This window comes from Haemaphysalis longicornis, unplaced genomic scaffold (assembly GCF_048455015.1).
Source record: "Haemaphysalis longicornis isolate Haplotype H1 unplaced genomic scaffold, Haemaphysalis longicornis Haplotype H1 scaffold_14, whole genome shotgun sequence".
NCBI classification, from domain to species: domain Eukaryota; kingdom Metazoa; phylum Arthropoda; class Arachnida; order Ixodida; family Ixodidae; genus Haemaphysalis; species Haemaphysalis longicornis.
The window spans coordinates 14687543-14703756 of NW_027526245.1; the positions used below are offsets into that span (position 1 = coordinate 14687543).

The 16214-nt window shown below is 50.3% G+C and overlaps 1 protein-coding gene across 6 annotated transcripts in view; it reads right to left on the bottom strand.

The window, feature by feature from the left end:
• Positions 1-16214, bottom strand: part of Git (ARF GTPase-activating protein GIT1) — a 340959-nt gene that overhangs the window by 169565 nt on the left and 155180 nt on the right. For 4 of the 6 annotated variants that reach the window (XM_077695259.1, XM_077695260.1, XM_077695264.1 and 1 more), the window contains one exon: positions 13206-13326. The exons of the other annotated variants lie outside the window; for them this stretch is intronic. In XM_077695259.1, coding sequence (XP_077551385.1) covers positions 13206-13326 — 121 coding nt within the window. The remainder of the gene's footprint in view (positions 1-13205; positions 13327-16214) is intronic. 6 annotated transcript variants of the gene reach the window in all.

Below are 16214 nucleotides of genomic sequence, written 5' to 3' on the forward strand. Positions count from 1 at the left end.
CAAAAGATTGTCTCGTTAGAATCATACTGACACCACTTTTAACGTAAACTTCGCTCAAATAAGCTACATAATTAGGAAAAACGGGACTGGTCATGCGACCCACCAGCTCATTTCCCGCAACAGAACCTGTGATGTCACATGGGCTAAGCTCTGCGATTGGCGGAGGCTGGCAGAAGCAGACGCAAATTAGGTAGAGCTTACAAACTAGACGAACGAGCGATTTGCGCTTAAATTTAGGGCACATTCTTTACAAAGCAATAGGAATGATGAGACAAACAGTGGAAGTTACGAAAGCACATGTAAACATAGAAGTACTGATGCGTTCTGCTGTTCGTACTGCGCACAGCATGCTTTGGTTTAGCTGCACAGCACTATGGGGCTTGGGGTTGTCTCAGACGACACTGGCCGATTGACACAAGCAACGGTGTCTTACGTGACCCCATTTGTCGAGCGAGCACTGTTTCAGGGAACGAATATTTTCTCCCAGAACAAAAACAAGCCAGGTTTAAATGCGGGCAAAAACAAATTAAACGCTTGCCACGGTATGGTGGCGCCATCTAGGTTACGGAACGTAAAGAAACGTGGGAACAAACCAACACCGCTACAGGGTGGAGACAACCTTTGAACGGTCCCGTGCCGCCGCAATTGGGCCAACGGGCTCAACGCGTTATTCTTTTCGTTTCCCACGAGACCTAGCAACGCGAAACAGACAATATGATTCAAACTTCTTCAGTAAACCGCGTTGCGGCGATAATTTTAGCGCGGTTTTGACACAATGACTTGCTTCGGCGGCGAGCGAGCAACCGAACATGGCGGCGCCAGCGTTACGTGTCTCTACCCTGTACGGCGGATGCGTGAATGAAGGTACTCTAGGCTGCAGAGCGGTCGGTTCCCGTGATGTCACTTGGGACCACGAAAACACACGATTGAGAGGGGAAATCAAAATTTTAACCTAAATTGTTTAATTTCTCAGTGAATAAAGCACCGTTTGTATCCGGACAAGCGCTGGGGGCACTATAAAACACGAAATCTTTCGAATAAAACCAACTTGCATTTTCTCTTCATGGCTCCTTTAAGTTTCACTCATGGACGTTCACCAACTAGCTCGTCTCTCCATTTTGCTTAAGCACAACCAACTTTCGCTCTGGCTTGTAATTGAAAACACATGGAGGGCGGTGAGGATACTACACAGAAGCGTCAGCCACTAGGGGCCAACAAATTTGGGGCCTGAGGACCAGCACTTGATGCCATACTTCAACCGGAAGGCGGAGATAACGGGGAGTTACGGGCTTCTCTACTGGGGCCATCGAGTGATCGTCCCTAAGAGTGCCCGATCAGTGATGTTACGTCTGCCGCATGATACTCATCAAGGAATTTGCTCAATGAAGCGGCTAGGGCGCTCCTTGATGTGGTATCCCCGGATCGATAATGACATTGAGCACATGGTTAAGTCCTGCCCCAGTTGCATCCAAGCTGCCCTTATGCCCCCCAAGAAACCCCCGGTTGCATGGCCGAAGACGGATGAGCGGTGGTCGAGGCTGCCTATCGATTTTGCGGGGCCGATCGATAGTCACATGCTACTGATTGTGGTGGATTCACACAGTAAGTGGATAGAAGCGATACCCATGAAGAGTTCCACCACGCACGCCACCATAGAGGCCCTGCGCACCTTGTTCGGTACATTCGGGTTGCCCTGGACGCTGGTATCCGATAATGGCCCATAGTTTACTACGAGTTGGGAATTTCACAATTTTATGAAGCTGAATAACATAGTACACCTGCGAACAGCACCGTATCACCCTCACTCCAATGGGCTCGCGGAGCGGGCTGTGCGTACTGTCAAGTATTCTTTGAGAAAGAATGTGCAAGGGTCACTGGAAACCCGCCTGGCGAGGATTCTGCACAGGTACCGCAGGACGCCGGAGGCCTTGGGCCGGACACCAGCGCAACTCCTAATGGGCTACGATCTTCGCTCCAGGCTGGACAACGCAGTGTCCGTTCCGCCCTCACCAGGGGACCGTCCCTCCCTCAATGTGTGGCAGCCCGGAGAGCCAGTCTGGGTGAGGAACTTCGGGCGAGGCGAGCCGTGGACTCCAGCCAGCATTACATCGACAGACGGAGCCCGCCTAGTGAATGCCGACGGTCCGGAGGGGGAAACCATTATTCGGCGCCACAGCGACCAGGTGAAGCCACGGGAGTTGGAGCACGACCAGGGAGAAACCAGTGGCTCCAGGTGCCAGGAAACTGCCGGCGGACCCCTAGCAGGAGGAACACCGAGGCGAGTGCCAACAAGCAACGAGATCGCCGGAAGCACCTCCACTCCGGTGTTGCGTCGGTCGGGCCGGCAACGCAAACCGTCAGACCGTTACTCACCGTAGGGGGAGCGAAATCATGTATCTGTGACGTCACGCCAGCCAAAGCCGCCGTTATCACCACTGCTCCTTCTCCTTCCCTCCCTCTTAACCCCTCTCGCACAACGCTACATTAACCCGCGCTATCGCAATAAACGCTTTGTCTTGGCCCAGCCACTGCCCCGGCGTGTTCGTTTCAGGCGACCGACTTGCTTTCGTCCAACGTGACGCGTTCCTTCCAAGGAAGCCTGCCATGGTGTCTTTGATGTACGTATGTACTCCATTGTGGTCTGTTGTCTTGGTGTGAGCTATGTTGCTGCTGATGCCTATTGATTCTAACTCCAAAAACCTTTTTACGTCTTCGTTTATGTCTTCATTCGTAGTGGTTACCTTCAGTACCATCACTGTTAACGAATTCATTGGTTGGGCTCGAAATTGTATTGGCCCTGGTAACGCCCATCCTAAAATCGTTTCCGCGGCCATTACTTTGTCTTGAAGCCGTTTTGTTCATCTCGTAATGATCTCCCAATAATAATCCGCTCCGACGAGCAACGATGTTGTTTATGTATTACAAAACTTGCGCTAAATAGACATAAACAGATGAAGGAAGACGGACGATGCGCAACTCACAACTATATGCCGTCCGTCCGTCTTCCTTCGTCCGTTTTCCTTCGTCTGTTTATGTCTATTTAGCGCAAGTTGCGTGATACATAATGCACCAACTAGCCCAACAGCACATTATACGGAACGATGTTGTTAATGGGGCCCTCGTCTTGTGATACTGCGTCAGGTCATCTGCCAATGTCCTGCACTACTCTCTTGGGTGGTGATGGCAACGTGTCTTTGGAGATCATGTCTATTTCCAGTGCATCAATTATAATCTCTTCGGATGGATGCCTCTTAATTTTCACCTCCACAACCCTCATTTCCATTTCTTCCTCGCCGCCACCGAACGACCCAACGATTAGCCTCTCCATCCTTTCCTCCTTTTTCCTAGTTTTCACGACAAGCTTTGAAGAATGAAGGATCGTTGGCCAGCATTATTCTTGCATAGCTGCCACATTTCTGCCCTTCCGTCCAAGAGACAGCAGTTTGTAGCAAGATGCACGAAGAGATGCACGACCGGCTGGATGCAGCTTGGCTTGTCTCTTCCTGGCCCTTAGGCATCGTTTCTTCTTCACTCCTATCGTGGTCGTGTTTTCTGGGTCAGCACATTGAAGTGGAGTGTCTTCCTTTGCAGGTCTTGCAGCGAACGTTGGCCCGGAAAATTTGCCCCGTATGGTTTGGTCTGGTGCATCAGAAGCATCGGTTTTCCTGTTGAAGCACAGCCCAGCCTTCTTTTCTTTCAGCGTAATGGTCCGTCGGCAGTCTTCTGCATAATGTCCTTGTTTTTTACAGAATACGCACTTTTTGCTTGTGATGCTCTGGAAACTTGTCATCCTGCATGTAGGTCTGACGTTAGTCCTGGGTGATTTTAGGGTTTAACGCGCCGACGCAACACAGGCGATGAGGCGCGCCGTAGTGGAGGGCTCCGGATTAATTTTGACCACCTGGGGATCTTTAATGTGCGCCGAAATCTCGTGCACACGGGCGTTTTTGCTTTTCGCCTCCATCAGAAAAGCGGCCGCCACAACCGGGGATCGAACCCGCGACCTTGTGCTCAGCAGCACAACGCCTTAGCCACTGAGCCACCGCGGCGGGTTCCGCTTGGTTGTTGCTTCGGGTGTCAAATTCTCCTTCTCTGCTGTTGATGTGAATTTGCATAAAATCTAACAGTCTCTGGATTGTTTGACCACTGGCGTCCGATGCAGAGAGCGATGATCCTGTAATGTTTGTTTCTTTGGTGGCTTCCTTCATCTTGAAATCCACCATCATATCGGAAGGCAAAGCTTTCTTGATCAATGTCAGTAGCATTGGCGCGTAGCGTTCCAGTTTTACTCCAAATGATTCGAGTCCTTGTTTGTAGAGCTGTATCTTGTTACAAAGCCGCTTGGCTCCCGTTAGGTCTTTTTTGCTCTTAATAGCTTCGAGACATATAAACCTCTCGCACATTCTCCTCTTAGCCGAAGGCTTTTCGCAGCAGTTCTACAGCGTGGTCATAGTTTTCTTCTGAGAACTACAACCCTTCGACCAGTGACGCAGCTTCCCCTGTTAGCGATGCCAGCAAGTGATTAAATTTTTGCGTCTTTGGCATGCCCTCTCTGCCGTGTATTGTCGTTTCAAATTGATTCCAAAACCAGGGTCATAGCTTCCTTGTTCCGTCAAACTTGATCATTTCAAGCCTTGGTAGCTTCACTATGTCACTTGGTTCCGTGCGGTTAGTACCTTGCATGCCAATACTGGCATTATTTTCTTGAGCACGATGGGCTGTGTGAGAACTCAGCTCGTATTCCTCAAGTTTCAAGTCAATCTTGGTCAAGGTCTCCACTATCTTTATTTCATACTCGAGCACTCTTTCAAACTCGGCTTCTGCATTTTCTACTGTCAAAACTTGCTCTACTTGGCTGTCCACTTGCTTTAGAGCCTCCGAGACTCTTGTCACGTGGTTACGTAGCGTTGCCAACGCGCTCCAATCTACCTGTGTCACAAGCTTCTGATCAACCTCATTAACAAGGGTGGTAGCCTGCCCTCGCAGCGCCATGCGCTTCTTCACGAGTACGTCTCTGTTCATGTTTCTTCTAAATACCGCACTGAGGCCTCGCCTGTTTTCGTGACCCTGCGATGCTACTCCACAGCCTTGATCCTCCCAGCGACGCTTGTCCGATCAACGTTAAATTCCGGCCAGTCCGTTGACGCTGAGGAGGCTGGCAGCGTTGATGATGTAGTCTTCCTTGTATCCTGGTCGTGGCACCATTGAGGCGAAGGAATCGCAGAGGCCGTGGTGACGTTGCGACGAACACATATTTTTTCTAGAAAAGCATGATGATGACAACTAAAACTGGAACGTGCATGAGGTGACTTCTTCTTACTCGTTCTTTTCCCTGGTTTTCTACACCCGCCATAGGGTGCGCGCCTCCCCATAGGCGAAACTGGTCAGGCTCCTCCCACTGCCTGGCTGAGGCAGGCAGAAGCCACCACTGGCGCGCAATCGCGGACGCGGGTGAGAAAAAAAGAACGCGCGCGCAAGGCTCATAACAAATGCTTGCTGGAACGATGAAACCCAACAAGCATGAGCGAACTGGAATGAAGGGTAAAGCGGTGGCATGCGGCGGTGGCGGCCCCGCCAGAGGCGATTAGGCTTACCACCGCGGAGGATATTTGATGGGCGCTATCGTAAGTGGCGTGTATGACGTTTTACTGTGAAATATTTCGCCCACGTTATCCGCGTTTTTTTTCTCGCGTGCCCCTCGAGTTGCGTTTCAGCGAGCGGTTAGAAGTGGTCGCTAGAGCTACCCACATCACGCGGGTGGTCTCCGCGGCTGCGTCAGCGCACCTGTGGCTTGCGGGGCGCGTTTTGCGTTTTTGCGGGGAGAAAACGCTCCATGCGGTTCACGCTGATGCCTGCATACATGATTAAGCTCCGACAGAAACAGTGCGCCAGCCGCGTATGCACGCCACGCAGTTTGTAGGCAAGGGGCTCGCTCACAGACTTTGTGGTTCGCTGCATCCGCAGCTTGGGCGGCGGCCCGTGTTGCCGTTCGCGTTTTATTGAGACCCCATTTTGGCGCTTGTGTGCCCCAAAATATACCTCTACAACTTACATTTCATGGCTAGTTCTCCATGAAACTTCGTTACATTGAAATTCCGGCAAACAGGACTTCGTTACACAGGGCATGAAAATACATGGTGTGCATACACTTGAAGTTACGAAAAATTCTGTGTTTCGTTACAGCGAGGGTTTCGTTTCATTGAAGTTCGTTACATCGAGGTTTAACTGCATACGGCCTCTTTCAAGGTGGACTCCGGTGCTGAAGTCTCGGATTAATCCAGCGGAGCCACTTATTTCCACACCCTTACCGAGCCGCCCATGGGAAGTTCTGGGCATGGATCTCTTCCTCAGTTTTTGCGCCTCGTGGATTATTACTCCCACTACCCTGAGGTTATCACCTTACGGTCGTCGAGGTGCTCAAGAGCATATTTGCTTGACATGGTATCCCTGAAATGTGAGATCGCATAATGGGCCACCATTGCCGACTGCTATGGCTTCACCCTTGTGACCAGCAGCCCGCATTTTGCTCAGATCGAGTGACCCACATCTAGCTTTACTCAGCTACAGAGATGCCCCGGGCATGAATGGCTTTAGCCCCGCTCAACTCCTAATGGGGAGCCAACTCAGTACTCGCTTACCGAAGACGAAACAGTTGCTGCAACGGTTGCTAGAGACACAGTGGCCACAAGTGATGCGTCTTACAAGATGAAAAGTGAGTGCAACTTCAACCAGCACCATCAAGCTAGGCCGCTGCCTCTGCTGGAGACGGGAGAACGAGTGTGGGTTCGACCTGAAGGCATTCGAGCTACAGTGTTAAGTGAGGGCCAACGCTGTTACATTGTAGAGACTGATCAAGGTGCAGTCCTGCAGCGTAATCGGCGACACCTGTTGGGGTTCGCACAGCCGAATCAGACAGACCCTGGAATTTCTACAGACACAACGCAGGGTGCTTCTCCTGCACATCCGACGGCGGACATACCCAACACTGCACCGAATGTAGTACCCGACATCAGCAGTGACCATCGAGACGACGGTGTTACGAGAACATGTAGTGCCACCAGCCCGATTTACATGTAAAGCTGCACAACTTCTTGAAGGAAGGAGGTGTTGTGGTGTCACCTGGGTATGGCCAGCCGTCTGGCGGTGCCGCCCGTGACGGGCATGCCTGAATAAGGTACTTGTTGTTGTGACGCTGACGGCTGCGGTGGTGTCTGCTCTGGCCCCAACGAACACAGTGTCGGGGCCAAGCCAAACACCCCATGTAAACAAAACTAATAAAATTCTGGATTTGAACTTTGGTAACATACACTGAAACCGAATTCTTACACGCTAGCCGGCATGTTTTGACGTGTTCCTCCCACGGTAGCTTTTTCTTTTTTTTCTTTCACAAACACACGATGGTTCGATCGGCACAGGGCATATTGGCTGCGCGGGCGCCCACCTAGCGCTCAACACTGCCTTTCATGTACCTATTTCCTAGCTCCCAGCTTCACCACGACACCTCACAATGCCTGTCTTGTTTTTGATTTACCGGACGACTACAGTCTGCGCTCGTTACAGCGGATCCAGCAACAACGGACTTTCGGCTACAACAGACCATTTCTGTTGGTTTGTCGGGTCTCCATGCATTTTAAATGCAGTCCACTCCGTTCATAACTCACCCAGCTAGAGCAGAGTATCGGCTACAACAGACTAAATTTTAGGCGAAAATTGTTTCGACTGAATGTTTATAGTGGACTTCCGTGGGGTCGGCACCCGATATGCTTTTTCTTTGTTTAGTTTGGCAAGAAAATTGTTATTTCTGGCAACACTGCTGGCAGCCGGGTCGCTGACGCAGCCAAGCCAAGCCAGTGGCAGTGGCTTTTTTTTTTTTGTGCATGTGTGTGTGACCAGTGGCATGAGCAACAGAGTAGCTGATTTCACTGTCGGATAAATTAAGTGTAATTAACGCTGTCGAACATGGGGAAAAACCGGCCGACATCACCAGAAGACAGTCCACTCTACTGTCAAGAACAAGGCCGCTGCCGATAAACGCGACTCTGGTGAGATTGAAAACAGCACTATCGAATACGCAAAGTGGTGCACCCGGAGGCAAGTCTGCCGTCGTCAGTTTTTTTTATGTAGTAATAAAAAACTCGGGTTCAGTGAAGTTCGGTCTTTATTATTCCCACGCATGCATCGTTCCAGTTCCGTTCGGTGAAAGAGGTAAGAAATGCCTCAAGTAGGGGGGCTGGTTCCCATCCATTGTGTGCGATCTGCCGGTAACCGCGCGCAGTGCAACTGGTCTAACTTTCGATTTCACAGCTGTCCTTCATCAGATTGTTTCTTATCAGCTGTTTCAATGAGAAAACTAAAATCGTTAAAAATGTGGAAGCTGCCTTGGGGGAACGTCAGGCAGCGATCCAATTTGTTTTACGAATAGTTTTGGGAAAACCTGCCTCGTCGTGAAGGGATTAAAAGAGCCTAGCTAATTCTGATGGCCACGACTGATATTTTATAGCTGGTTAATATTTGCGCCTAGTTACATTCTTGCTTTATTTGCTCAGATTGTCATGTGTCTTTACACACTTGACCACATGCGCTAGGCCTTTTCGAAGTGCCGGTGCTAAGCTTTGGAAACGATGTTTACGCAATTCTTTGCCACCGCGCGAACAATGTGCGGAGTTGCTGCAGGCGTGTACAAAGAACAAAGTGTATGTGCTATGTATATGCAATATCGGTCAAAGTATCCACTTTAAGGCTCATACACCCCCCCCCCCCCCCCCCCGTCGGATACTGCATACTTCGGCTACAGCGGACGTTTTTTTTCCAGATTAGAGGGTCCGTTGTAATGGGCGTAGACTGCATAGGCACGTCTCAGCAGCTCACAGCAAAGCAATAATGGTTTTACAAACTTCCCAACCCCATTTCGTGCATGTTTTAAGTGTTTGAAGACACGGACAACCCGAAACACATCGAATGCACGCCATGTTGTCGCAGGTAGTCTTGGGAGAATCTGCTAGCTGTGCCCACACGATTATCGAGTGTAACGTCACTTCCGCCCGGCAGTAATGGGCGCCCTTTTTCCCAGTTTCAGTTTGAAAAGAGCGTTTTTGATCTTCGTTTACAATGCAGCGACGCATATTTGGGCCGTCAAATTTTGAAGGTAGCAACTTCTAAGGTAATACAGTCAAACCCCGTGATAACGAAATCCCGCAGGTACGAAATTCCCGCGGCAACGAAATATTTTCCCATCCCCGGCGAACGTCTATAGACGCCCATGTATTTTATATCTCGCGGCAACAAAATGTGTTTGGAAACTGATCCCGCTTAAACGAAATTTGCTGCAAGTTTGGTCGGCATTTTACTTACCCTTTGGAGGTTAACTGTGCCCAAAAAGTGCTCAAATTCATTTTTTTTTTACTCAAAGTGCGTAAATTTCTGCCACAGCACGCTTGCATGGCCGCCGCCATATTTGTTTACAAAAGACCGTGCAGCCGGCTGCCGTGGTGTGGAGGCAGCCTCGCAGCGGCACCACCAGGGGCGACACATGGTGACTCAAGTCGCGGCTTTGGCTTGGGATACGCTAGCCCGCTACCGCTCAGTGCACGTGCGTTTGTTGTTTATGTGCGGCGATCGGCATGTTTGCTTTCGGTAAGATGCCTTCAGCAGCCCGAAAGTGGAGGTTTTTATCGCTATGAGATAAGGCAGCCATCATTGCCGAAGTCAGTGGCCCAAGTGGAGGAAGGGAGTGTAAAGGGAGGATAGCGCCGATGAGTTTGGAAACACCTGCAGCTCGCTCAACCATTGTGGAAAGCAAGGATCCCACCAGTTATCAATGGCGCACACGCACAAAACAAAACAGTGACCTCTGCGACCTTTCTGGACGTCAACAAAGCGGTGCTCCCTTAGTTTTCTAAACACTATTGGTGCAACGAAGTGCCACTCTGTCTAGCAAAGTTTGTAAACAGAAGAAGCTGGGTTTCGCTTGCATGATGGGACACACTCGGTGCCGAGGGCCAGGGAGAAAAACGTGCAGAGAAGGTGAACCCACGGAATGTGTTGGATGCATTTGACACAATCTCGTCTTTCTTAGGCACGCGCGACGACTAGCAATGAACCACTTGTACAGTGAGAGCTGAACTGTGATGTTGGTTGCAAGGTAAGGCTCACAAAGTAATATGACCTATTTAAGGAAATAAATTTTTGGTTTGTGGCTGATTTTCCGGTCGTTTATGTTTCATTCTCGCGGCAACGAAATTTCCACAAAAGCGAATATTCCGGCTTTCCCCTGCGGTTTCGTTATTACGAGGTTCGACTGTACTACCGAAAAATAGTGCATTGAAGGAGCTGAAAATTTCGTTGCAGTTGGCCTTTAAGCAAGCAAGCCTAAAAAATTAGTGCCCATACTCGGTGAAGGATGACCTGTGAAGCTGGATGCAGTGGACGAAGTGCGCGAAACAAAACATGTTTGTTTGCAATGGGCAATCAAGCAATTAGCACTTAGCCCAATGAAACTTTGGACGACTCGAGATTTCTTCCAGCAGACAAACAGGGAGCTGCTCGTCTCCCTCCCGCACTGTAGGCACCTTACTACTGTCTGCACGTTTTTTGAGCCTCCCACGAGCACATCGGTGAGGGCACGAAGCCTGCACCTGCTCCACTTCTTCCTCCACTCCCAACTCGTGCCTGATGAGCTGTGTTCATTTCCTTTCATTTCATTTCACTTCATTTCAAGTGAGAGGCACCGCCAAAACTGCCACTCTGAAGCCATTCCATCTGAACAAGAAATATTTGCTCACGTAGACGTTGCTGTTCATTTAGGAGAGATCCCCAGCTACTCGGCGGGTTGGATGCAGATGTGGTGGAAATGGCAGCTGTAGCGGCGGCTTTCGGCTGTTTTTGCACCCATTCGCGCTTCTGTTCTGGCGGACACTCCTTCGATTCCCGCTGGTGTTCCTCCTAGCAAGTGACACGTGTCTGTCCATAGGGAGGTAAAACCCAAAAGGACTCTAGCTTTTTCTAGTGTACAAACATGTGGCTGTCCGTTGGCATCTCACTGTCTATGTAACACACCAACCCAAACCGAAACCGCTCGATCATTGAGGACAGCTGACAGGTCGCAGCGAGCCGCGAGATGAGGACCAGCTGTGCATGCACGCCCCCCTGCTTCCACCCACAACCAGTGCACGCATAAACTCCTTTCATGCTGAAAAAGAAGTGTGGGCTCACGTCGGCATCCAAAGCGGGCAAGTTGCCCTGCTGACGCCTCATACGGGTGCTTGTGAAAGAGGCACTGGTGGTGGCGAGGGGAACAACAGCTACGGCAAATGAAAACTGGGAGGAGGGTAAGACTGCTTCACAGTAACGTGTTTATTCCTTCTCTGACGCAAGCACTTCATTACAGGCTCAGAATATAAATTTGAACGTCACGATTCCCCGCAGTGAGTAGCGCCTGTGGGCCGACGTCCGTGCTCTGCAGATACCAGGCTGGTGTGCTCAGAGAGTATCGGAACTGGCATTGTGGCAGCTTCTGGGTTTCCAGTCTGACTCGACATGAGCACAGGTTTTAGCCTCAAAAGCACTTCTCTTTTCTTCCCCTTTGGAAAAGTTCAACCACACTATTTTTGTTCAAAAGCTATCCCCCAAGACAACTGTAATTCTAGTGGTGCGTTCCATTTCATTATGGCCAACTTTTCGAGTTAGAGACAAAATTTTCGTTGTTATATTTTTCTCGCTGCTATAGGTGCCTACCAGCCCACTAATCATGGAATGGCAGATTACCGTCCGTATTTGCACGATTCTAATCGCTGAAAGTAGTCTTAAAATTTTCTTGCGCATTACTATCTGGCTCAAAATTGAAATCAGCTTTCAATGTCCCCGCTTCAGTTGTAATGCCAGCAGGAGCTGCATAAGCAAGTTATGAAGCACAAGCAATTGTTGCTGCCACAGTTGCATGCATCAAAGAAAATGTCTTTTGCCAAATATGTGATGTCATGTCTTTTACATCTGTGCTATAGAATAGGTGTCAAATTGTTTTTTTTTTTTTTTTAACTTTCAACAGTAAATATACTTGCACGTCCCAATCGGAAGCGCGTTATAATCGTGCAAATGCAGTAGATAGTCGATCGCAGCCCAAGTAACTGTTAACGGCCTCGTTCATTTGTGTCAGCCTCAGTTTCAACGAAAGGAATACCGAGGCGGCCCCAGTGACCGAAGGGCGCCCACGCAGCACGGCATCAGTAAACTGTGACGTGGTGCACAAGGCGCAGCACCTCGCCCGAGTCCAGGGAGCCCCGACGTTGGCATGCGGCACTCAACGAATCATGCCAATTTCAAGAGGGGCTTCCTCATACGCGCGAAGCTCTGAAATTTTGTGTGGGGCAAGATGAGGAAGAAGCGCTGCACACCGTGGATTGTGCAAGTTTTTCTTGCTCGGCCTGTCGCTCAACCTGGCATTGGGCTGAAACCTCAGCATCCCTTGTCATCCCGGTGGCCTGCCTCACCGCTGTGCCCGTTCAACATGCCAGGTTGTGGGAAAGGTGTTGCACGCTGGGCACCTTTGTGGGTGTGTGGGCCAACGTGCAGGATAGCAGAGGACCCCAGCTTGCTTCGCTTGAGGAATCCTAAGAATCACGCACCAATCGGGTACTCACACGCGGTTGAGAGACTCCTGCTATCCAAAGTAAGGCCTGGCAAACACAGGGCACGACTATCGCTCGCCCAAGCCTTGGATATCTGTCATTGCATTCGCAGGAGCAGGGTGGGGGCATCCAGGATCTCAGCAGAGACCCGGCGGAACGCTCCTGCGGACCACGGCCTCTCATCGGCTCGGGGTAAGAGGAGAGGGAGGAGGCAATGGACCGGTCCTCCTTCCCCCTCGCCTTTCGCACACGTGCTGGTTCGGCGCGTCGTGCGGGGTCATTGAAGAGGTCATGACTTGTGCAACACACTGGCCGCCCAAAACGGTAGCTCCCAGCTCGCCCAAAACATGTGCAGACAAGGATCCCCACAGGTGGAACGACAGTCCTTCGTTTCACTGGCACTGCTGCCACCTACGAGTGAGAGTTGGGGCTGCTGGAAACACGCGTCCCAACAGTGCAGCGAAATCGGGTGCTACAGTGCCCAAAGATGGCCAGCGCATTTCTTCCCCTCCCACTCGTCGGGACTGGCCTGGCAGCGTGGCCGCCTCGCAACTTGCGCAATGCCACGCAAGTGGGACTCACCCTGCTCTGGCGGCATCCTGGCAAGGCGCACGGTGGCCTGGAGGGCCTCCACGGCCAGCCGCAGGGAGGCCTGCTCCTGCTGCAGCTCCGCCAGGCGCTGCCACAGCTGCTGCTGCCGGCCCTGCAGCAGCAGCACAAGAGTTGGCCGGGGCCACGCTGAAACACTGCTAGGCTAGCAGCCCCGGAAGCGCGTTTCTACACACTCAGCCAGGTTGGCGGCAGCGTGCACAATGGCCCCTCCAGTTGGTAGCCATCCTCATAGGCCTGTAACTAGCAGCAAGACAGGATTCTTTTCCTTCTCTAAGAAGTGGTACAACGATAGCCTCTTTCCACGTTCTTGGAAAGTGACCTGTTTGCCATATTTTGTTAAAAAGACAGAGTATTGCATTGAGAGTGTCCCAGTGTAGGTGTCTAATCATGTCATAGCTAATTCTATCTGCTCCAGGGGCTGACTAACCACATGTCGTCCGTGCACTCATCAATTCACGCATGTTAAATGGGGCATTGTATCCTACATTCGAACGCTGTTTCACACGTAAGGGCTGATGCTCAGCTGTTTTCTTGTGCTGCAAAAATTTTTGTGTGGAATGTGAAGAACTAAATACATGTTCAAAGTGTTTCCCAAGAGCATCTGCTTGACCTTGTACAGTGTTACCAACACTACTTACTAGGGGAATAGGGGGTCTTGTAGCCTTTTAGTTTCTTTATTCTAGTCCATACTTTCCTAGAATCTGTATAGGAGTTTATAGACGAAATAAACCTTGTCAAACTTTCATTTTTAGCCATACGACATGTAAGCTTTCTTTTGGCTTTTGCTGGTTTAAAGTTGAGCAGGTTGGGATAGCGGCGTAAGAGTGCCCACGCCTTGTTTTGTTCAGACCGTGCACGTCTGCAGTCCTCATTCCACCATGGTTTGGGTTTGGGGAAAGTTTTGGATGTAGTCTCTGGAATGCTTTTCGGCGCAGAGTCAAGAATATGGGCCGTAATAAGTGAGCTGGCTGCTTCAACATCTAAATGGCTTATTAATGTAGGGGGAAGCCTGGAAAGTTCTTTGTATGTTTTCCAGTCAGCTGCTTGTAATTTAAATGTCCAAAAGGGTTCTGTGATTTCAGAGTCTGTGATTTGTAGCTATTAGCTTTACAGGAAAATGGTCACTGCCATAGGGGTTAATGATGTTCCATTCAAGCGCAGGCAGTAAGATTGCTGAGCCGATTGCAAGGTCTATTGCTGAATAAGTACGGTGAGTAGAGTCGTAATACGTGGGGTGTTTCTTATTAAAGATGCAGCATCCCGACGACGTGACAAACCTTTCAATGAGCCGCCCTCGAGCGTCGGCTCGAACAGACCACCAAATGGGGTTGTGAGCATCAAGATCACCAGTTTTGATCTAGGGTAGCTCATTGATGAGGCTTTCAAATTCAACGTTGGAGAGGCGATGGTCAGACGGAAGGTAAAAAGAGCACACTGTAACTAGTTCCCCAAAAACTATGCCTCTAACAGCAACAGCTTCAAAAGGTGTCTGTAGCTTGATGAGTATTATTGCCACACCACCAGATGCAGTTTAGTCTGTCCTTACGGAAGACAACATACTGCATTAAAAAGTTTGTCTGTGATGGGTGCAGGTGTGTTTCTTGGAGGCACAATATTTTTGGTTTGTGATTTGAGAGTATTTCATATATATCGTCAAGATTGTTTAACAGCGGCCTACAATTCCACAGGATAACACTTTCAGAGGCCATAAATACCAAGAGAAGAGAGATACAGATCATGAGATGCACATTTCCAATTAAAAGGGTCATTACTGAACGAGTTTTGTTTTTGGGGCCCTTTGAATAGTCTACCTAGGTCGCCGAGTTAGTTCCCGGTGTAGTGATCTTGGGCGACTTCGACTTGTTGGATTTACCATGACCAGCAGATCTGCGACGCTCCTGTTGTGTTTCAGGAAAAGGTGTACCTGGAGAGACATCCATGGCCTCATCCAAGGATTCTGAAGGAGAAGTGTCAGTGGAGACACTGTTTGTGCTAGAGGCCGCAGCCACAGCTCTGGACATTGCTGCAACAGCAGTGACCACAGCAGCCGCCTTCTGCTGTTTTGCAGATGCCCGGGATGGAGCCAGATCATCACTCATCTGGACTGAGCTCGTGCTTGAGGCCTTAGGCACAGCACAAGAGCTCGTGCTGGAGGCCTTAGGCACAGCACTAGAGGAGGGTGTAGCAGCAGAAGCCACGGGCTCAACTTTCTGCTGCTGAGCGGGGGGCTGTGGTGGGACCAGGTTGCACTGGGTGACCGCATCCACCAGACGACGCTCCACCCCCAGGCGAGCAGCGTCTGCATAACTTCTGCCTGAAAGCAGGGCATGCTTCAGGCGTGCTTGTGCAAAGGTTAGGTTTTCAGTGACTGAGTTGAATTATTTCTTTTTTCCTTTTTGAATGCGGGACATGCACGTGAGTACGCAGCGTGTGGTTCACCGCAGTTTGGACATTTCACTTGTTCTTTTTTGCAGTCATCGCTGGTGTGGTCAGCACATGCGCAGTGAGCACAGGTGGGTCGGCCACGACAAGACTGAGTTCCGTGGCCATACATCTGGCACTTGAAACACCTTTCGAGGACTAGGTATGTAAGGGCATACTGGACAGGATATGAAGGCAACATGGACGGATTCAGGAAGCGTTGGACGGTCGAAGGTCAGAACAACATGCTTAGTTTGGATTTCCTCACCTGCGCGACGCATGGTGATCCGCCGCACAGCCGTGAGGCCCTGGTCCCTCAGTCCTTCAACCAAATACTCTTCTGTCTCGTGAAGCAGTTCCCTCTCAGAGATCACGCCTTGCGTTGTATTCAGGCTACGATGTGGTGTGACCGTTACTTTGAGTTCAGCCAGGGTGTTCTGTTTTAGTAGGTTCCAACTTTGGTTCTTTCGTCGCACTTCTACCAGCAGATCACCCGAGGCTAGTTTCTTTGCTTGGTAATCCTGGCCGACAACGCTTTCAAGGCACTTTGCAATGAGG